The sequence below is a fragment of the Ursus americanus genome, chromosome 28 (genome assembly GCF_024610735.1).
Source record: "Ursus americanus isolate L20-20 chromosome 28, mUrsAme1.1.p, whole genome shotgun sequence".
NCBI classification, from domain to species: domain Eukaryota; kingdom Metazoa; phylum Chordata; class Mammalia; order Carnivora; family Ursidae; genus Ursus; species Ursus americanus.
In genome coordinates this window covers 4,173,289-4,196,455 of record NC_142154.1, presented here as the reverse complement: position 1 = coordinate 4,196,455, position 23,167 = coordinate 4,173,289, and the positions used below count along the sequence as shown (strand labels likewise).

At 47.0% G+C, this 23,167-nt stretch overlaps 1 protein-coding gene across 6 annotated transcripts in view; it reads right to left on the bottom strand.

The window, feature by feature from the left end:
• The window catches only part of CPEB1 (cytoplasmic polyadenylation element binding protein 1), a 92,378-nt gene that overhangs the window by 12,623 nt on the left and 56,588 nt on the right, over positions 1–23,167 (bottom strand). For 4 of the 6 annotated variants that reach the window (XM_087856604.1, XM_087856600.1, XM_087856602.1 and 1 more), the window contains exons 3-4: positions 12,360–12,551; positions 515–741 (exon numbers count right to left, since the gene is read on the bottom strand). In XM_087856604.1, coding sequence (XP_087712730.1) covers positions 515–741; positions 12,360–12,513 — 381 coding nt within the window. In that variant the 5' untranslated portion in view covers positions 12,514–12,551. The remainder of the gene's footprint in view (positions 1–514; positions 742–12,359; positions 12,552–23,167) is intronic. The other 2 variants (XM_087856601.1, XM_087856603.1) reach the window with 1 other exon arrangement.

The following is a 23,167-nucleotide window of genomic DNA, read 5'->3' as shown; positions in this document are numbered from 1 at the left end:
TTAACTCTGAGGCCACAGTTCATAGGTTCATCATGGCCTCACACGGAGGTGGCATGGGTCAGTAACGAGAACAGAGGAGCTACAGTCAGCCTGATCTGGATTAAAATCCTCGCTCTGATAATTACTAACGTGTGACTTTTAAAATCTTCACCTAGAAATTCTGAGATAACATACGTAAAGGTATGTAAACGGTTCTGTTTCAAGGCTCAAGAAAACAACCGAGCAGGTCAAGAAAGAGAACAATGCAGGACCTCTCATATTAACTTTCGAAATTAACTATTTCTCAGAGCCCTTGAAGTAACTTGTAAGAGGAGAGTCCGCTGCTTGGGTCCTGAAATGTGCTGCTCAATGAGTGTACAAGGCATTGTCTCCTCTGTGGAGGATGAAGGTTCTCTACACGTCCACAGTGGCCTCCCCGATTCCGTCATTCCCCCTCCCGCCTGCACGCTGGTGGACACGCTTCCACGGCACGCTCGCTCGCCCTGCCCACCCCACTCCCCGACAAGTGACATACGATCAAGTCTGAGAGATGATCTGATCCCGAACTGAAGCCACTCGTGTCTGAGTCAGAGGGGCTGCTAGAACGGGAGTCCAAGATGGGCCGGGTGTCCAGGCGGGATCCTCTAACTGACGGTGCTGGAAACTTGTCCACCAAGTCAGATCCAAGCGGGTCCAGAGGCAGGAAGCTCAAGGGGGGTTTCCCCAGGACGTTGCCCAGTGGGTTGTGGAGCATGCTCAGTACTAGGAAGAGAACAGAATAAAGAAGTCTTAGGACCTCTTTGTTTCCTTCCTGAACAACAGTCCTTCCCTTTTCTCCCACAGCCGCTGGAGAAGATGCACGAAGGCACAACCACCGAAGCACGGCAGAGCCACGGTGAGCTCAACGAGCAGACAGACATCCAGCACCGACAATGGCCAACAAGGGCCCGTCAGAGGCAGTTCCAGAAGCACGTCAGGACCACGGTGAGAGCAACGAGCAGACAGACGTCCAACACCGACAATGGCCAACAAGGGCCCGTCAGAGGCAGTTCCAGGACGGCTTTCTGAAGACCAGAGTTCTTGCTGCAACAGCGGAAGAACTGCTCTCCGCCGCCCAGACTCAAGGGTCAGTGCCAGTATTTGGGACACTGTGCCAGGAGGAACCCTGGTCACAGCTGCTAGTAATGTCTGGATACACACGTCATGCTGCTGTAGAAGACACCTTTGGCACAATTAGGAAGCCCAAACCACACTCCTTCCTTACTGCCTGCCAACATATTTATTCAAAGAATTCCCACTTTTCTAACACTATATAGCTACATTACTGAATTTTATGCCATGCCCCACAAGTCTGGTTCAACATGAGCACACCATCTCCTCTGCAAAGCCCCCTCATGCAAAGTTCTTGCATGAACAGACTCTCTATTCACCCCTGAACCTCAGACCCTGAGGACGGAAGCAGAAGGACAGTGTGGTTAAGCCCACTCTGGCTTAGGATAAACCTAGGCTAGAACCCTAGGTCCGACACCCCTCCCCGTAGCTGTGTGCTTTGTGAAGCCTGTGGAGTCCCCATGTTCTCATGACATCTTGAGCGGAATATCAATGGTTTCATAGATTTGTTGGGAGGGTTCAATAATTAAGACAGCAGATGGAAAGTGCTCAACGGAGCAGTGCCCAGCACACAATATTTAAATACCAAGCATCAAAAAAGAGTGAAGCAAAGGCCAGAAGAGGTAAAGTGGACAGAAGGGGACATCTTTCCACCCTTAGCCTTGAAGACATAAGGAATCCAAAGGAAAACACGCCTTTTATCCATGAGGATGAGGAATAGAAGGGCTTTGCCACGGAGCACGGTGGCATGAATGCCAGGGACGAAATGTTCATCTGAGAATGTTCTCATCTGAAGACAGGGGAAGTGTCCACCTCAAAATGGTGGGGTTAAACCAAAGTAACGTGTGTGTGTGTCTGTGTGCATGCAGGTGTGCAGGTGTCCAGTAAGTGGTGGCCGTGCCTGGGCCCTCCCCTGGTCACTGGGTGACACACAGGTTGCTAGAGCTGGTCTCCTCTCAGGTTCCACGTCTGTCTGAACGCCGGCTGGGGGCTGTGCTGGGTCCCAAGAAGCAGGAATGAACCTCTCCAGACACACAGTGGCAGTGAAAGCATGTTCTCAGGGCAGCACGCACACAGACCGTTCACGGCAGCACGCGTGAGCCATGGGAGACCAGCCCACTCTCCTGTGGCCCAGAGATGAAGATAAGGTGGGTGTATCTTTAACTTTTTACATGCAGGGGATACTGTGGATGTGTATGTTTATTTTATTCTGGTAAATAGATCCTGAATTCTTAAAGAAACGGTCACACCGGTTTCCCAAGGGGATGTACCACTTTGCATTCCTGCTGGCACTGAAGAGCGTTTCAGTCCCTCCACGTCCCGGCCACCACCTGGCACACCTGGGCTGTTTCATTCTGGCCAGTGTGACGTGCGTGCGCTGGGGTGGGGGCTGCATCACCTACAGTGAGGATTCTGTTAGCTTATTACCTTGTTTTTTAAGAAAACATTCTTTTAACTAGGCCTTTGAAAGCCGTTTCCTAAGCACAGCCCGTAACCGCATGCTCAAAGTAAGCGTCTCTCAGTGCTTGGATTCTGACATCCACCAGAAATAATCCTTGTCAAACTTCTCAAATACTCTTGACAAGCCCCTGCCTCAGTGAAGCACAAAATCCAAGCCCCTGAGCTCATGCCCTGAGAAGCCAGGAGGTGTGAAGATTTATTCCAGGCTCCTTCCTGGTGCTGCAAAACCTGGCGTAACAGCGCCGTGAAAGCTAGCGGATCGCACATATCGGCCTTGAAATGGTACCAATGCCCTGAAGGGCCTCCTCTTTCTTCACATTTTACAGAATAAATGTAGGGTGCCGAACAGCAAGGTAACAACCGAATCCTACAGAGCTGAGAAAACCGAGTTCACTGTGAAGGTACGAGGCCGACACTGAAGAGCTGCTGTGGGGGTGGCAGAGGTGGCTGGCAGGAAGGCCCTCACTGCACCTGGGGCCCGGCGGAGAGAGCCCGTGTCTACACTCGACAGCCCACTCTCTCCACACGGGACCCATACAGGGCTGTGAAGGAGGAACTAGGACAAGAGCTGATGGAGACAGCTGCAGGGGAGGTGAAGGACGGGTCATGCAGCACAGGTGAAGGACAGAAGCGGGTCAACAGGGGATGCAGATGCAAACCAGCCATTTTGATGCGCTGACAGCTGCAAGAGGGACAGAGGAGCAGACAGAAGAAACAGGAGGTGGTGGGACGGTGAACACTGAGCTTTGAGGATGGCAAGACACAGGATGTGTGACCAGCGGTGGGCTGACACGGAATGTCTGAGAGGCTGGACAGGTCATACGTGAGGATATTAAAGGGGCCCATGGTGATAACTGGGCCTGGGGTTAAAACAAACAAACACTGAGAGCTTCAGAGAAGGAACGGGGAAACTGGAAGGAAGAACAAATGGAAAGGCCCTGAGGTAAGTGGTAGACGAGGCTTGGAAGAACATGTATCTCCCGCCTGACAAGGTGGCACCGTCGAGGAAACCCCCCCGGCAAACGCACAAGTTAGAGGGAGCGTTCCCCAGGGAAAGACCAGACACGGGCTGCGTGTCAATCCTAGAAAAAGGTACGGCCCTGTAGGGAGCCCCAGGAGTTGTCATGGGAAACAGCATAAAGCAGCAGAAAAAAGCTCAAGAGAAGATGGGTGGCCCAAGGGGCTTGAATTGGGGGCATCAAGGACCATAAATATGGGCTAGAGTAACTGTGTCTTCACCCAAGGTTTTCAAAAAAAGTGCATTTGGAAGAATCAAAATGCAAAACGGGTGCCCCTGCAGACTACTTTTCTCATTTGCATCAGCTTCTATTCACTACCGTGTTCGTACTTCTATTCTACCAGCCACAAATCCATCTACCTCAACTAACATGTAATTTTTTTTTACCATGCCCACAAAGATATCCTGAGTCTCTGTCAAATTCCTGTGTCAAAACTAAGAATTATGTCTATAGCACTCCTCTCAATGTGATAACAAGCCTATCTAAAAAGAAAATGGCATGACAACCCACGTGGGCCACTAATGAACTCACTTCCTTAAGTGCCCATGGTTCCTGGTCAGTCACCTGTTCTACAGTCTGGACCAGGTTCACTCAAGCTCCTACCATTCAGTAACAGCAGCCTCCACTTACTGCACAGAGAGCAGGTGCCAGACGCTTTGTTAGAAGTACTTTAGGTTAGTAGTAATCTTCACTAAAGCCTAAGCAGTGAGTACCATTACCCCATCTTAACAAAGGAGAACCCAAGGCTCAAAGGGCAAGCGTTGGCAGAAGTAACAGCTAGTGAGAGACAGGATGCAACCCAATTCTTTGTGATTCTGAGCTGTATGTACTGGAAGGCACCGTTCACTAGCGACTTTTTTTTTTTCTTTTAGTACTCAGGACTTTACATCTTTTCATCTTCCTGTTCTTGACACCTCTCTTTTGTTCAAATTCCTTTAAGACCATCAACTCCTGAGGAAGCTGTCTCGCCCACCAAAGGCCAGTGCCCTGGGATCTAAATCATCCAGGCCTTGAAACTTCTCTAGGGCCTTCCCACTGTAGGAACTCATTAAAAATGCATCGTGGGCCCTACTCCAGACCCACTCGATCAGAACCTGCATTTTGAACAAGATCCCCAGGAGGTTTGTGTGAGCATTAAAGTTTGAGAAGCACTCATCTAGAAAAGCCTGAGGCTTGCTACGTCAAGCTTGTCATCAGTTCCCCTCACCACACCCCAAAAACCCTTCATGTCATTATTTCCCTTGACTTAAAAACTGTAGGTTAAACACAGCTCTTACAGCATAATAGCAACTAATACCTAAAATACCAAAAGCACGGTGGTTATACAGGACATTTCCCAAAGAGTGTGATCTCTGAAAACACTGATGGGACGCACCGTGGGGAGTACGGAGGTGAGACGGAGGGTGACAGTAACCAGGAGCAAAGAATACACAAGAGTGGTACACACTGTGGTAACAGTTTTGGGAAAGATGCTGACTGGAGCAAGCTAAATGTCACAAGTATACAAGACAACCGAAAGACTCTAAGCTCATGTGGGCAAAAACAGAGGGAGCTAGGGCCTACTGCTTGGAGCAGACACCTGTTAAGAGAGAAGGAAAAGTGCCACGAAGGACACTACTGGGTCACGTGACAAAACTGGACTACAGACAACAGTTTAATGAAAGTACTGTATCAACTTTACATCGACTGGTACTGAGAACGGCTCTGTTACGTAAGAACATCTCTGTTCTTAACAGTTCAGGAAGAACTTATGTAGAGACAGAGAGAGAGAAGAACATGGAAACGATGAAGGTGAACGTCAACAACAGGAGAGTCCAGATAAAAGAAATACAAGTGTTCCTTGTATAACTTTATAACTTCAGTAAACTGAAATTATTCCCAAACAGAAAGGGTTTTTTTTAAATGACACGAAGGAAAACTAGTCAATTCCCACTGGACTTTCTCTGCCTCTTTCAAGGTAACTGGATCTAGCCTGAAAAGGAGAATCAAGCACAAGTAATAGGGCCTAGAATCCCCAGCGGGGATGGTGGGGGAAGGAGGGGGATGAGAAGTACCTTCCGAGCCTCTGTCTGTAAGAAGAAATAATCTTCTTTTAAACTTTTTAAAACCTCAAAAACATTTATATGAATATTTGCAGGCACACATGTGGACCAAGTTCTGCCTTCTCAACCAAGCATGCCAACCCACTCCAACAGTAATTAGCTCAACATCGGGCAGAGAGCAGGTGATCAGTATCTGCTGAATAATACTGGAAGGAAGGAGACACCAAAACCCTTAGAGCCAGTACTCTCACTGAGGCCACACCCTACTGATCAAGGTTGTTCATCTTAAGGACACAATACTGACCTAGAGGCAACTCGGAACTAGGGGAAAAAATTTTTTAGTTCATCCCAACCCAGCCCATCACCAAAACAGGGGTTGAGAGAAGTAGTTACTTGCCACATCCATTTTGTGACAATACTCCTTCCGCTGGTTTCAAATACTTTCTTCAAAGAGAACTAAACACATACAGGAGGCAGAGAGCTACTCTGCTCGAGGAAGGGCAGAGTATCTGTTGGATACACACTTCCATATTCAAGTACGAAGAGCGGAAAGAGTGCTTCACTGAGCACCATCCCAACCACACAGAGGAACAGGGGCAAGGGGCTTAGACTGATGGCTCAGAAAAGGACAATGCCATCTAGCAGATCAGGGTGTCCCGGGATTAACACGCCTGGGTCACATGAGCACCTCCATGCAGTTTCCTGCAAATACTACAGTGGAAGGGGCCAAGGATACAGGAGGAGTTTGACTAGAAGATACGGGGAAGACAAGAAAATCTAGTATGAACAGGCCTAGAATTTTCCAGGTATTTTGAGATTTCCTTCAACCCACAGAAGGAGCCAGGTTTCTAGAAACTGTCACCCGTGGTCAGATGCCCCAGAGTGATCTCACTGTCCCTATATAGTCAACTCACAAAGGGCCTGGCCAGGTAGTTCTTTGAATAACTACAGATCAAAGGGAACAGCTTCTGGGGAAGGTGGGACCTCATTTCAAGAGTGGAACCTGTCTTGCTCCCGGCTCAGGCCATAAGACCATACTTCCCTTGGCGTAAGGTTGCTGGGTGGCCAGCACTGATTCTTACCAGCTGAGAATCAGGAGGGAAGGAACCAAACAGCCAGCAACTGACAGGTTTCCCTCTTCCTAACTTGAAGTAGGAAGTATATTTACTGGAAAGGCACACTCTTTAAGCTACATAAACTAAATCCAGTGGAAGTGATAGGTCACTTATGCTGCAGGCCAGTAACTAATCTCAAAGTCCACTTCCCATCGCAGGGCACAGAGCTTCACCAAGGCCAGATGTCAAGTATTAACCCAGATGGCTTGGAGTGTGGGAAGTGTGGGAGAGAAGTCCATAGTCACCCTTCAACGGGAGCCAAGGCCCTGACCTCTGTGCTCGATTCCTGAACTCCACAACTCAGGGACCATAGGAAGTCTGAGCTTTACTAAGTCTCTCCAGCCCTGGTGGCCAAGCGTATGGCACTTGTATCTTCCAAAAGTGACTAAGAAAAGCAGTGTGCTCTTCCTGGAGCAGACACACTCATCCCCACTCACATGCTGGCAAGAATCAGCATCAGCTACAGACAGCTCTCAGAGAAGTCACGGGGAGGAGAGGACCTGGCAGAGGGTTCCAGCTCATTAAGGCTACCTCAGAGGGTACAGGAGACCAAATCAGCAGTAATATTTTTAGACCGATTGTTAACTTTCTCCACTTTCACCCTTCTATGCCAGCTCCTGTGGGTTTTACAGCTGAGTCACTGTTCGAATTTTCTGAAACCTTCCCCAAGAGTACAGAGTCACCCAGAGTCTGATGGTGGCAGCAATAATGGCAGCAAGAGCTTGGCACTGGATGTGGGTATTGCAAGACACTGTCTGAGTTTGAGCTCAGCTTGGGGAGAGACTAGGCCCAAGACATCATAGTCAGATGCCTGCTATCCACTGGGAGTACTCACGGAGAAAACCCAGACCAGGGGCCATTATTTCTAGCTTGAGATTTAGGGCCACATACCTGGAACCCTTCCTTCCCTATCCCAACCCTTAGCTCTAGGCTGCTTGCTCAAAATCCATCTGAAGGCATAGAGGTAAGAAGGGGGAGGGCAGCACTCATTCCAGGTGTAACAACAGACTGCTTTTTGCCTGTAACTCCAAAGCTGCAACCCTACACCATAGCTCGACCCCGCACCGTAGCTCGACTCAGGGGCAGTCTTCTGAGTGTCAACTGCCTCCACTGACTACGGATCCCATAGGTCCAAGGTGGTACCCAAGCCTTTCTCCCCTGTCTTGCTCACTGGACAAGTTTCCTTACTTGAAGAAATGACATACCCAAGTCCTATGTAAGGTTGGCACACATGCTCTCCTACCCAAATTCTTTCTCACCTAGGAAGCGCCCTATTGTTCATTGCTTCCCAGGCCCTCCCTTCTCCCTGCACTGCAAGCTATCCCTTAGTAGACTACCTGACTCCATGAGAGCATTCACGTTCCAGTGTACGACAACATTTTCTGTAAATGCATGTTCATGCCTTAGAAAATGTGGAGGTTCAGAGATACTGATCTTTGAAGAAATCTATCCATCCAGCTGATCAAAACAAGTAGGAGGCAGAAGAATGGGAGAGACCCTGACCGAATTCTACAGTTCAACGCTCCCCAGAATTGACAACATGGTGGCTTGGCATTCATCGTTCATTCAATAGATCCTTATAAAAAGCCATGAACCAGGCCCTGTGCTACGTGCTGGGGACAGAGCAGTGGCGAACTGAAGCACGGAGTTAGATTTGCAGAACTTGGTCGGGCCCAGGAAGTGCATGTTCTACAGATGAAGAGCCCAACTCTGTTTTGAATGTCACCTCAGAAAGGCTGTTTGGAAGGACAGCAGCAGCAGAAGCAAAATGGCGAGGGCTCCCCTCTCATCCCAGGCTGATCCAGCCTGCCCACCAATGGGAAGCCTGCAAGTAACACAGTACGGGGAACATACCATTCATAACGTGATTGGTTAGCAGTCAGGGCAGAAACCAGAGAAGGTCGACAGGTTAATCCCTGAGGGACTTCTAAAGACAGTGGGAGAAAACAAGACATGGCCTCCAGAATCCTCAGACTGAACATCTGGTCTACCCGCTGGGCTTCAGTACAATGCATTCATTAGGAGTCCCTGGCTTCCAGGCCTCCCCGAAGCAGATTCTCAGTCACCCCCCATCCTGCTGAGTAACGCTGTATACAAGAGTACCCGGGGGGAGTCAGCAAGACTGATCCATCCGGTGGTGCTGCTGATGAGTGGAGACTCAGGGAGGGGAGTCACAACTGTCCACGGCACACCCTGGCCTTGAGGGGCCTCAGCAAGGGAACACACCACCTCTGGCCGGACAGCCGCAGGGCTGTATGTGGAGATACCTTAACAGAAGGGTTCTTGTCCAACCTGTTTGAGTTCTGCTTACAGGAACACAGGTGCAACAGAAAGCGCAAGAGTTTTGGAATCAAAGAGACCTGGGTAGAAATGTGGCTGGTGTATAATTTCTGGTACTTCACTACTTCTGTGAGCCTATCTCCTCATCTTTACAATAGAAGTAATGCCTGTGCCCACTTCACAGGACTGTGCAAGCATTAAAATCACATGATGGACTTCGCATAGGAGGCAGTCGGTAACTAGTGGTGTTTAGTCATTCCATCCCCCACCCTTAGCTATCAGAGCCCTGCTGCTTTCAGAGACCCGCTGTTCCATTACAGGACTTAAGACACTGCCAGGAAGACAAAGGTAGTGCTGGACACATGTCCTGGGGTCTAAGGGAAACACCCACTTCTAACATTAAAAGGGCTTCCTTCCCAGCAAGAGGTGAGGCTTCAGGGTAGGCACAGTCTAGAGAAAGGGACCCCACAAAGTGCCATATCCAAACCAATACTGGCCTTGTGGCCACTAATCTCAAAACCAGATTCCACTCCAGTGTCTTCCAGCAGGGCTCTGAGGCTAATGGAACCCAAGTAGCAGAAGGACCCTAGTCCCTTGAGAAAGGTCTCCATGTACCAGCCTCATGCTGAGAGCCCAATGAAAGGTTGTCCCTATGCAAAAAAAAAAAAAAAAAAAAAACCAAAACAACAACAACAACAAAACCCGTAGGGGAAGAAATGGAAGCGCCCATCGTAGCGACTATCATGCTGCATTTCGTGTACCTTCTCACCTGTTTTCCCTTGATAGTCATGGAGGTTTTATTCACTGATGAATAACCTAGTACTTGGCACACAGCCAGGGCTCAAGCTTGTTGAATAAATTTAGCCAAGATTTTCAGTCAAGAGCCCCACTATCTCTACCCTTGCCCCAAACATGCTAAATACTTCACAGTGGCAGAAGAGGGTCAAACATAAAGCCATAGCTGCCTGGGGCAACAGATCACCAAGCAGGGCACAAGGAATAAGCTTGCCCCTGGTGTTCTACACAGACCGCCTGGTACCATGCTATCTGCCAGGTCAACTCCCAGACTGTCCAGAGCTGTTTAAATACCTCCTCCCCCTGAAGAAAGTGAGCTAGTTGGTCTTCAGATGGGAAGGCAGTGTAGGCACTGGAATGTGGGCTGCATGTTCCCGCATTGCTGGCAAGGGTGCCCGATCTGGCACTGCAGCTGGCGGGTGGGAGGGCTACACCCTACTCCAGTAGGCAGTACCCTCATGTGGGCTTTCCGAGAAGGGCCCGAGCTCAGAGAAAGAAGAGGGATGGCCATCACTAAAGCTTCAGAAATCGAGGACATCATGGGTGTTAGGGATGAGTGTGTCCTTAACCCTCAGAAAGGAAGACACAGCCACACCAACCCTGCCCATAGCCAGATTGTACCCCTGGGGCAGCCCTGTGGTCCCTGTGAATGCTAGGGCCACAGACTGCAGTACCCTCCCTGATCCACAGAATCATGTAATATTTATCACTACAGTGCCTGAGATGAAAGGTGGAGAAATAAATCCATCCCCACTTTGGAAACAAATAGCTGTAAGCATAGGACATTCAGGTAGCAGGGAAGCCGGAGAAATTTTGGCTGGGTCCAAGCTATGTTTTATAGCCCAATTTCACAGTAACTTTCAGGCCATGTTCTCCAAGGCCCAAGTTGGGTCCTCCTGCAATTCTATGTGCTATAATAGTTTTCTAAAGGACCCTTATAGCTAAGACAGACCAGAGCCAAAGAAGGGCCACGCCCCAACCTGGTGTCAGTGAAAGACAGTGCAGTCAAACATGGATCACACAGATAGGTGCCTACCTCCTCTGTGAGCTCTTCTGTCTTTTGCTCAGATACCGTGGGAGTGAGGACAAGGTCAGCTTCATAGACCATCCAGGTCGACTTCAGGGTACCACATAAAAGAAGCGACCATGGCCTCCTAGCCAAGATCTCCAGGCACAAGGATACCACACTTGCTTGCCCAGGGGAACAGGGCACCTACCAACCTTTCTGGAAAAACCTGAGTCAGCTGAAGTCCAGTACTTCAAGAAATTCTACCCCTTACCCAGAGGTAGTTACTTAGGGCAAATCTCTTCCCCATCTTCAATCAAATTAAAACAAAAAACAAAAAACAAAACCCTACCCCCAATCAAATGGGATTTTGCTGAAACAACTGGCCATTAAAACGCCAACAGACACAACAGTCCCAGGCTCTGCAAAGCATTCTAAAAAAAGACCTGCGCCAAATAGGGTGGAGGCCAGAGAAATCAACAAGACAGTACCTTGCTGCCTTGACTGCCAGTTTCTGGAGCGGGGGAGGCGAGGGAAGGATGGCAGGCTCAGTGAATCCCACGGTCAGCACCAACAGCAAATGGCTGCCCCACCCCCACTACCTTTCCATCTTCCCCAAGTATCTTCTGCTGATACTCTTTTTATTTAGACACAATTTACATAAAGCAAAATACGTGGATTTTAAGTTACTTATCATATTTCCTAAGTTTCCATTTCTTCCTGAATACTCCAAGACCTGGGTCTGGCCAACCCTCCCCCACCGCGTACCACAAGAGGGAGATAAACAGGCACTGGGAAGGTCTCACCAGAAGCAGCTCAAGGGGTTGCCAAGAAGCCCCTTCAATCTGTCCCCATCAAATCCTCCCAAGGCAACAAGGGGTCCTAAAGGGGAGTGGCTCTTCTCCATCCATTTGGTTACCCTTCACACAAAGAAAAACAAAGCCTCCGCAGCTCAGAGTTACTCCACCCCACTGACCCTGCCTACACCTTGCTAGGGTCAATGCTCTTACCCATATGTTAAGCCAATTCCAATACCCTAGTGCCACCCAGCCTCACCTGAGGTTAAAATTATTCCCTTGCCATGATTCAGGGACCACCTATCCTCATATACAGGTCCCTAGTTCTAAAAACCACTTAGAAACAGAATCTGGACATCCAGTGATCAGCCCCTTAGGTCCCCTCCCCCACCTAAAAGTGTTTTGCTTCATCATCTCCAAGACAGGCCTGGGCACTAGGGGGTTAGCGGGATCTTTTCTGCATAAGACTGTCACCTTGGGGACCCTTCTCAGTGCCACCCCAGGTGCAGACTAACAACTCCAGGGAATTTATCAGGGTAAGTGGAAAAGCCATGCCTGCCTTTACGAGCAACCATCTGTTCTGCCACACTCACAGCCAGCATTTCCATCTCTTGCAAAACAGCTCCATGTTGTATGGCGGGGGGGGGGGGGGGGCGGTGATGCAAAGGGGAAGAGAACAACTGTTGCTGTGGATATCTTCGCTCGCCACCCCATGCGTCCCCCCTCCCCCAGCCAACTCATTTTCTGGCACTCACCCGAGTGTGTGCTGCTCTGGGCTGAGGAATCCGAGTCCTGGGTGCTCCAGGGTCGGTCCCAGCCTGTGAGACTGAGGGACTGCAGGCCAAGGCACAAGTCATTTGCATCTGGGAGGCCCCGGGAAGAATCTTGCGCAGAGGTGGGGAAAAGCATCCTGCTTGCAACTGTTTCTTCAGAGTCCTGGAAGTCTGCTTTGGACAGGAGGACAGCAGAAACCCCAGAGTTAAGGGCTGTTTTTGCCAGTATTATCAACGATAAATATTATTAATAGTAGTTTCCCCAAGCCCAAGGAGCAGACATCCAAGCTGGCTGGATGCTGCAGCCGCTGCCTCTGCACTTTTGGGGGCGTTAGAGCAAGAGCAGTTGCCATACAGCCCCCTCCCCACATACACACCCCTATCCCGTCTGCATCACAGACGGGCCAGCATGTGATCAGGCTGCTGATGCCTCCCGCTGCCAGTGACATCAGCCGGCTGAGCCGTGCAACAGAGCGCGGCATCATCCCTCACAGAACGGGGGAGGAGCAGGAGGGGACGACGGGGAGGAGACTTGCCTCCCCGGGAAAAGACAGCACAACAGCTACTTGGAACAGTCCGAGTGCAGGGCCGGTAAGTCAGGGTTCTGAGGCAGCGCCCTCCGGTCTCCAGCAATGGTGGCCAAGCGGCCCTCAGGCACGACTGAAGTCCTCTCTGCTGACAGCAACGCCAAAGCAGCCGACTGCCTGCTTGTGTAGCTCTGCCCTCCTGCCCCTCCCTTCCCCTCCCTCTGCTCTCCACCCCCAAACCCAAAAACACTCTAGTCCTGGACTCTCTCCAGCTGCTTGCTCAAGCCCTGGTTTTGCAGCCCAATGCAAAGCTTCACAATCCTGCTAGCGAAAACCTATGTGCTCCAAGTGGCCCCTGAGCAGCACCCTGACACAGCAGTGTTTACCACGGAGGAACAGGGTCACCTTCAGAAAGACATGCACACTTGCACCTTGGGGAACAACACCTGGTGCCCCGGGCTTGTCTGGAGCAGTTTATCAGACAGAAAAGGGGTCAGCTGTGACAGAGGGAAGGGCATCACTGGGCTGCTCAGGTGTGCCCCACAACCCCCATGCCAGGGTAAGCCCTGCCCTGACCAGGACAATCTCTGTCCCCAGGGTTCCCTCACCCCAACAGGATGGGCAGGAGTCATAGCAGACAGGTCAGGTCCAGCTCCCCTACCCTCCAGCAACCTTAGGGACAGACTGGGGCAACGCTGCTTAAACACAGGCAGAGACACGGAAAGAGGAGAAACGGTCCCAGTCGTATTCTGCCTCATCAGAAATCCCGTGTTCCGGAGCTCCCCCCACCCGGCTCTGTTGACGCTCTTTCTCTGGCCTTCCAGGAGCACTCACAGCTACACTGGCCAGCTGGGAGGCTCACGGATGCCTCACTCAGGGGTGCTGCCCGGGACCCAGGCCCTACTTCTGTGACCACTCACAGCTCCAGCAACAGGGTCCAGCTCTGCCGCGAGATTGTGGAACCTCCGCCATTTCCTCTTTGCCAATGTGCTCTCCCCCATCAGTCCTTTTCTGTCATGACCTGTAGTCACAAGGCTTCCTCCCTCAGAAAAGAAGGTAGAGCCAAGTCCCAGCCTCGGCAGACAGGCCGCTCACACCTAGACCAGGCTGGCAGCACTCCCCCTTGCTTGTTCTCCTGTGTTCCACGAGGAGTAACCAGATACAGGAAGCAGGCCCACCTGGGACTGCCCGTGACAGGGTCCCAGGTGGGCAGAGGCAGGGGTAATGCTGTTAGCCGCAGGAGAAGCCAGCCACAGCCACCTGCATATACCCATACGTCCTCAGCCACTCAGGCATAGCCGATAGGGGAGAAATGACCAGTCCATGGGAGGGACTCCTCCCCTTGGAGGTGGGTTTTTTTTTTCCTTTTTTTTTTTTCTTTTTTTCTTTTCTTTTTCTTTTTTTTTTTTAGAGCTTTGCTGCTGTGTCATCCAACCACGTTATTCCTGTCTGGCTGTAGATACTCTGCTTGCTCCCTGTCTGTGTTTGTTAAAGCCCAGTTCACCACTGCACCATGGTGGTGCTGTCCTCACCCCAGAACACTCCCTCCTGCTTCTCTATGTCCACACGCCACACAACCGAAGGGTATACTTAAAAATAATCTGTATGTACTAATTACAAACATGTAATGCTACCTTTAAAAACATCCATATTTAAGTACCCGTTCCCCCCTAAACCAGCTATCCATATAGTCCCTTCCACACCACGGTGAGCCCACCTATGCCTAGAAGCAACCGTCCCCCCCCCCAACCTCTAAAATGAGGGTTTTGTGTACATGACTACCCCATGCCCTTGGCAAAGAGAACTTAATCACTAACTGTACTCTTGCTGCCCCAAGTCTAGTGTGGCAGACCAGCAGTATCAGTACTACCGGGAGCTTGTCACAAATACAGAATCTCAGCGCCCCCCCTCCCGAGACCTACAGAAGTGATCTACATTTTAACAAGATTCCCAGTTGATATGTATGCACATAAAAGTTTGAGCGATACTATCCATACAACTTCCACAACCTTCCCACCCCAAGCTGACAGACCCAGCCCAAGCAGTGGGGCTGTTAAGGACACTGATGGCTACACGGATCCAGAAGGTCCAGGATCTAAATACACCTGACCTTCACACCCAGCGTCCCCACTACAGGCATCACCTCTATCCTCATCCAGACATTCTCCATTCCACGGTTTCTTTCAGAGAAAGGCTTTCACTACCACTGCAGGATTCCTTCACTAGATCCTAAAATCAATGGAGCCCATACCCATTAAATGCTTAATGTAGCAGGCCAGGAAAAATTAAATAGCTGTAAAAGTCTGATAGATCTTGCTTTGCTCACCAGGTCTGTCACTGTGTGATCTTAGCCAAGTTACTCAGCCTTTCTGAACTTCTTTTTATCTGTAAAGTGGCAATCGCAGGTGCCTTCCAGGACCACATAAAGCGTCTGGTACGCTGCCTGACACAAAGTATTTTATCAGTATTTTATTTTCAGTAGGGTAACCATATAATTTATCATCCAGACCAAAGCATTTTTGATAGAGAAAGGGGGCAAATTTTAATAATCATACCAGGACAAACATCCAGTTTTGAAGTAAGTCACAGAGATGACAAGTACAGCATCAGGTAAACAGTTAATAATACTATAGTAACGTATGGGGACAGACGGTGCCACGACTTAATGTGCTGAACACGGAGTAACATACAGAACTGTCCAATCACTAGGCTGCACACCTGAAACTAACATCATGCTCGATGTTAATGACACTTCAGTTAAAACAAAATCCTACCAGGAGAGCAGGCTTAAAAAGAGACTGTAGGTGAACCGGTAGGCATGGCCTCTATCTGCAGCCCGTTGTGTTCAGAAACATTTTACTCAAGAAACAGACTCTTTTTCTTTTCTTTTCTTTCTTTCTTTTTTTTTTTTTTTTAAGTGATCCCTATACCCAACGTGGAGCTCAAACTCACAACCCCAAGATCAAGAGTCACACGCTAGGGGCGCCTGGGTGGTGCAGTCGTTAGGTGTCTGCCTTTGGCTCAGGGCGTGATCCCGGTGTTATGGGATCGAGCCCCACATCGGGCTCCTCCGTTAGGAGGCTGCTTCTTCCTCTCCCACTCCCCCTGCTTGTGTTCCCTCTCTCGCTGGCTGTCTCTATCTCTCTCAAATAAATAAATAAAATTAAAAAAAAAAAAAAAAAGAGTCACACGCTATACCGACTATACCGGCCAGGTGCCCCTCCAGAAACCTTTTACGCAAAAAGCCTCCTTTCCAATGGCTGCTGAATCCCATCTCTCCAAACTTACCATTCTGCTCCACCTCTTTCCTCTGTATTTAAAGAAAGTTTGAGAAGTACACTGTCAACCAGGCTAACATGCAGTGAGGGAAGAGGTCTGAAAGGCAAAGGCTAATTTCACTGAGCAAAAGCTCTTCTTTGCTTCTCAAACTCACAGCGGATGCTGGATGGGGACTTGCCCCTTTTTACTGGATGCTATTCTTCATAATCTTTTGCCAAACAAGCACCAGCTATGCACTCTGAAGTACTAAAAGCCGGTAACCAGAGCAAGATGAAGTGAAAATTCTCATTCTAAGGCAATCTATTGAACAATGTCTCTCTTAAATTTTTTTTCCTACAATTTCCTTTACCATACCTAGACAAAGCTTCTGATTTAAATTTCTTAATTTGGTTCAAAATTTTATTTATTTTTGAGATTTTATTTATTTATTTGACAGAGAGAGAGAGACAGCCAGTGAGAGAGGGAACACAAGCAGGGGGAGTGGGAGAGGAGAAGCAGGCTCCCAGTGGAGGAGCCTGATGTGGGGCTCGATCCCAGGACACTGGGCTCACACCCTGAGCCGAAGGCAGACGCTTAATAACTGAGCCACCCAGGCACCCCTGGTTCAAAATTTTAAAATCATTTCTCTTTGAAGAAATATCAGTTATCTTCTTTACAGTTAATCTTCCAAATTTCTTAGCAGCCAAACAACTCAGGGAAATAAATAAACTGACCCAAAGTTTAAAGTTTGCCACAATCTAAAATACAGCATCTCCTGGCAGACTCAAAATGCAGAGGTGAACCAGGGACCCTGGCTCCGGGGCTTGGAGTAGCCTCAACTCTGATCTTTTCCATCTTCGTAAGAGCCTGTCTGTTCTCTGATGACTCCTCTGCTGGCAGAACTTAGCACAAAATTGCTCGGCGTCCACTGCAGCCACCATTCCTGACATCTGGTGAGTAGGGGAAGGAAGACGAGAGCAGTGCCAGGAGGCCCTCACTTGTGAAACCATGAAGGCAGGCGCCATAGTACAAAGGCAGATGGTGATTGCAAAAAGTTGGTTGAGGCCCATGGGACACCTGAGTTGGCTTCAGAGAACAGATATATCACAAGATGATCCTAGGAAAGCAGAGACCTAACTTTGAGGAGGTAACAGGGAACAAGGTAAGCAAGGTATGTTAGCATGAGCCGAGCCACGGGAGAACGGAGGCTGGAATGTCAACATGATGCTCAGCCAAGCAGTGAGGAGTGTCTGTGAACTCTTAAACAGGAAGTAATGTGCAAAAGGCCCACGATGAACCAGACATCAGAGCTAGGGAGGCCAGGGATGAGAGGGAGAGGAGGGGGTGGAAGAACCGCTGGATACGAAGAAAATACACCAAATGGCATAAGCAGACTGCAAAGTTGCGTTTAAACCATGACTAGAACAATGTGACAATTCTGCGCACTGATGGAAATTTTGGTTAAAGAACATAGAAAAATACGAACAGCGAATGTGTGAGGTTAGCAGGCTGCTCATGGATTTTCTTTAGGTAACCACACAATTACAACAATGCAAAAATAAGATCTGTCCTCTCCTTTCTTTTCCCTCTTTTGACCTTAAAGCAGCACACTGTTATAGTTTGTTTGGCAACCACAGTTGAGCTCTTTTACAAAAGTCTCAACTTCATCCTCAGATCCCAGTCCCTGGGAACAGCAGAGGACGCTGCGTTTGTCCCCATTAGATTCTTTCAAATGACTAACTTTATAGTCAGCCGGGTCTACTTAAGTCAATGATTTATGATTCTAAGGTTTTAACAAGCCTTACATAAAGTAGCATTTCTAAGAATGTATTTATAAAAAGACTGTCTGAAAGACAAGTTTCTCACCCAAAAATCCAGAAAACCAAAATGATGATTTTGAAAATCCATTTTGGCAACTTAAAGAGAAAGAACAAATGTGCAAGGAGTCAGACGTCCATCGAGATCATTTCAACTCTGCTGTTTGCACTATGGCCCTTAACCCCTCACAAGAGCAGGACCCCTCAAACTTGAACGGGCAGACGAATGACCAGGGAATCTTTCTGAAACACGGATTCAGATTCAGTGGGTCTGCGTCAAGCCCAGAACTTGCAATCCGAACTCCCAAATGATGTCAACACGCCTGGTATGCTGGCCACACTCTGAGGAACACAAGCTTTAAAGGGTTTTTCTGCCCCAGATCCCCTCTTCCAGGTACACCCCATTCTTACTCAACCCCACTTCCTTCACAGTGTTCTTTCCACTAAACAAGTACCTTCTAAGGCTCCCTGTCGCCTCTCCGATCAAAGCCAGTCTTTGGGCCCCGGCTTACTGATTAACTTTCTCTTACACTATTCACCAAGCATGAAAGGTTAAGCTTGAGTGAATCACAACTCCCCGGAAGTTCACACTCTAGAGAATAATTTATTGTTAATCTGCGTGCTGGTAAGTGAAACAATACTTTAGATGAGAGCGCCTGCGTGATGGCTAAGACATTCAGGGAAAGCTTACATATGATGTTAGCTATACGCTGAATCACGTTACAGATTAAGGTAGGAGAGACAAACTGATTCACTTTCTATGTCCCACCGTAAAAGTGGGATCCTTGTATTAACTGCTTTTAATAATCTTCAAATAAAGTCCACAAATTTCCATGTTATAGTGATTTTTATATTTCTTAAAATGAATATTAACAATGTTTAGATTCTAAAGTGTCATACACCATGTTCATACATTGAAGGATTAAATATTGTTAAAAAGTTAATTCCCACCCAATTGATCTATGTGGTCAGTGCAAGCCCAATAATATACCTGGCCTTTGAGCAACACAGTGGGGACAGACCCTTTAACAAACAGTGCTGAAACCACCACATATCCACATGGGGAAAAAAATGCACCTTGACCTCCACTTTCCACCATATAGGAACATTAATTCAATAGGGATCAAAGAGACCTAAAAAGTTAAAACTAAAGCTTCTCTAAGAAAACACAGACTTTCTGTGACTTGGGGTGGGGGAATGCACAGACACAAAGGGTACCTACGGAGGACACAGAAAGATATGATCATTAGAAAAAACTTTTGAGGCACCTGGGTGGCTCAGTCAATTAAACGTCTGCCTTCAGCTCAGGTCATGATCTCAGGGTCCTGGGAATGAGCCCGGCGTTGGGCTCCCTGCTCAATGGAGAGTCTGCTTCTCCCTCTCCCTTTGCCCCTTCCCCCTGTAGAGTTCACTTTGCCCTCTGCCCCATACCTCACTCGCGCTCTCTCTCAGATAAATAAAATCTTTTTAAAAAATCGAAGAAAAAAAACTTTTGATAAACTGAACTTATCAAAGTTAAAAACTTCTGTTCATCAAGACACCATTGAGAAAATAATCGGGCAAGCTACAAAGTGGGAGAAAATATCTGCAACCCTATCTGATAAATGGCTAGTATACAGAGTGTATAAGAAACCTTAATTCAAAAGTAAAAGAAAAAAATATTTTTCAAAAGGGCACAAGATATGGAAAAGGTATTTCACAAAGATATATAACTGGTCAGTAAGCACTTGAAAACATCATTAGTCCAAGAAATGCAAACTGGACCACAAGGAACTACCACGCGCCCAGCAGACGGCCACAATTAGAAACACTGGTTCCACGTTTTGCCAACATTTAGTGCTGCCGATCGGAACTTCCACGCATTATACGCAGTACAATCACTTTCAAAAAAGGTCTGCAAATTTCTTATTCAACTCAACAGAACACGAGTCTATGACCCAGCAAATCCACTCCTAGGTATTCAACCAAGAGGAATGAAGAAAGTGTGGGTTTACAAACAGGTCTGTTCGTGAACAGCGACAGTAGCTTTATTCGTAATCACCAAAACCCAGAGACAGCCCAAGCGACCATCAAGACAGGAATAAAATGCGGCGTATGTATTGACTGGAATAGGACTCAGCGGTCGAAAGGAATAAACTTGATAGACGCAACATGGAGGAATCAAAGTAATTACCGAAAGTAGCTTTACATAAATGGAGTCATGTGTACATACTCTTGCTCGAAGTTCTAGAATAGGAAAGCTAATATATGATGAAAAGAAATCTAGTGGCTGCCTCTGTGGGAGACGGGGTGGGGAGGGGAGGGAGCTAACAGGAAGAGGCAGGAGGAACCTTTCTGAGGGAAGGTAATATGCTGCATTTTGATGGGAACTGGGTTTGGGCGTGCACATCTAGTGATCCACACAGGATTTGTGCCTTTCACTGTGTAGAAACTGTACCTCAAAAATTGTAAGCAAATATTGAATATTAGTTAACGATATGCATACTGAAGTGTTTAGGGGTGAATTACATCCCCGTCTGCAACTCATTTTGAAGCGGATTATGAAAGTAAGATGAACTGATAAATGGTCAAGGGGATAGATAAATGGGTATATGGTAAAGCAAACGGACAACATGTTGACCGTAGAGTTTAGGTGGCAGGTAGGATGGGTGTTCGTACTTCAGCTTTTCTGTATGTTGGGAAACGTTCATAATAAAATGTTGGGGGAAATTTAAGTCAGACTTTTTCTGACAAAACGCAGGTCTGATTGAACTAATTGGTTTGACAGTAAGAACTGACTTCATTAGATTTTATGGTTGACATTTTCCGTAAGTACAGCGAGTTAGAATCTATAGACCCAAGGTTTTGACAGTACATACTTAAAGTGAATGGTAAGATAAAAAGCATTTTAAGATACTTTCTTGGCAAAGATGTATTTTTAAATTAACAGTAATTTTCTCAACCCTTTAGGTAAACAGAGGTAAACAAAGCGTCTAAGTCAAGAAATGATAGACACAGTAGTTATCTAAAACCTTCATAGAACACTCTTGGTACACTTCCAAAAAACTGAGAAATTCAGTAACTGATGACTTAGGTAACAAATCTTTTCACAAATTAGATGGTTTCCAGTTCCTGCTTTGTCACAAATATGAAGGAGTGAATGGAACTGTCAGCAAGTACAAGACTAAAAATAATGACAGATGTCTGATTTTTTGCATAGAACTCGAGGAGTTCAAACAACTGAGAGACGTGGCTGTAACCACTCCTTCATTTCCCATCTATTTATTTATGCGAATAAGTTTACTCAGAGCACGGATCTATAAAAACAAAAAATAGGAATATATTTGGAGTTGAAAACCCTGAGTCATTCCAGCAATAAGTGAGTCATCCAAAATTACATGGGTTTTTAAAATGTCTCATCTATCTCATTAAGAAGCACTTCCAATAAACAATTATTAAAGAAAATTTTATGAAAATTTGTAACACTGAGATTGTCTTAATCAATTGTCATAGCAATCAAAGGCCACAGCAACCCAGAACACTTCCACCCTTTTAGTCACAGAAAATAATTTAAAACTTCAATTTATGTACTGTTTTTGTTGCAGAGAAGTATAACATATGATCAACAAAAGACCCATAAGTGTAAAATATTACACTGGGATAGAGTTCCACGGGAGAAGTAGACTAGAAATATGAGGAAATATGAGGAAAGAAGAGGAACAATGAAAAACAGCCTACTGTTAAAGAATGGGTTTACATATTTTTCAAACAGGTAATAGGTATAAAATTTTTTATTCCACTGGACACATTTTCACTTATGATTATTTAGATATAAAATTAGATATGCAAGAAATACACTATTTTTTTTAAAAAATTTATTGTGGTAAACTATACATAAAATTTTACCATTCTGGCCATTTTTAAGCATACAATTCAGAGGCATTAAGTACATTCACATTTTTGGGCACCTACCGCCACTATGTATGGCCAGAACTTTTTCATCTCAAATTGAAACTCTGTGCCTGTTAGACACTAACTTCCCACAAGCCCCATCTCCAGTCCCCGGTAACCACTTTCTGTCTCTATGAATTCAACTACTTCAGGACCCTCACAGAAGTAGACTCGTACATTATCTGGGCTTTGTGTCCAACTTAGTTCACTTTGTGGGATGTTCCAGGTTCACCCACATGGTAGCTTATATCAGAATGTCCTTCCTGCCTTAAGGCTGAATAATATTCACCGTATGAATACACCACATTTTGTTTACCCACTCAACTGTCAGTAGACATTTGGGTTATTTTTACCTGTTGGCTATTGTGAACAGTACTGCCGTGAACACTGGTGTACAAATATGCGTTCAATTCCTTTGCGTATATACCTAGAAGTAGAACTGATGGTAATTCTACATTTAATGTTTAATTTTTGGGAAACACCATACTGCTTTCCACAGTGACAGCACCATTTTACATTCCGCAATGCACATGTGTTCTAAATCCTCCATGTCCTCACCCACACTCCTTCCTATTGTTTTGACAATGACCATCCTAATGGGTGTGGACTCATTGTGGGTTATATTGGTTTTTTTTTTTTTTTAATCAATGGGATGTATACAAACAAATGTGTGAAGACTGCTGGTGCCCCATTCATGAATCTCCTAGACCTTGTTTTTAAAAATCTTCCACACACCAGGATTTCTTTGAACTGTTATTCTTCTTATGGCATCCAATGGTCCCTAAGTGCAAATGCCATCTTCCTGCAGGATTCTGCTTCACTGATCGCAGTGATAGTCCACAGGTAAATATGGGACCCAACCTGGGCTAGAAGAACCCATTCCTAGGACTACAGAGACCAGTCCAGGTATGGGCACAACTCACACCAAGCTAACTGGGATTCCTCTTTGAGATTTTTCTAATTAGATACAATGGAGGAAGAACCATTTCTTGGTTTCATGATGCTAGAGAATGTGAACATATCCCCTTCCTCAGGTAAGGGGGCAATTGTGCAAAAGGAGAAAATGAAACCCATCCTTGGGGAGAGGCTGCAAAGAGACAAGATCTTGACAAAATTCAAGGCCCTGGATTCAGCATCCTTGCTTAGTTTTCTGGCCATTTCTTCCTGTTCTGTGAAGTATATACCAAGAGCCTTCCAACACATCTTACATTTTGCTAAGGTTAATTCCAATCAGGTGTTTGGTCATTTGCCAATAACA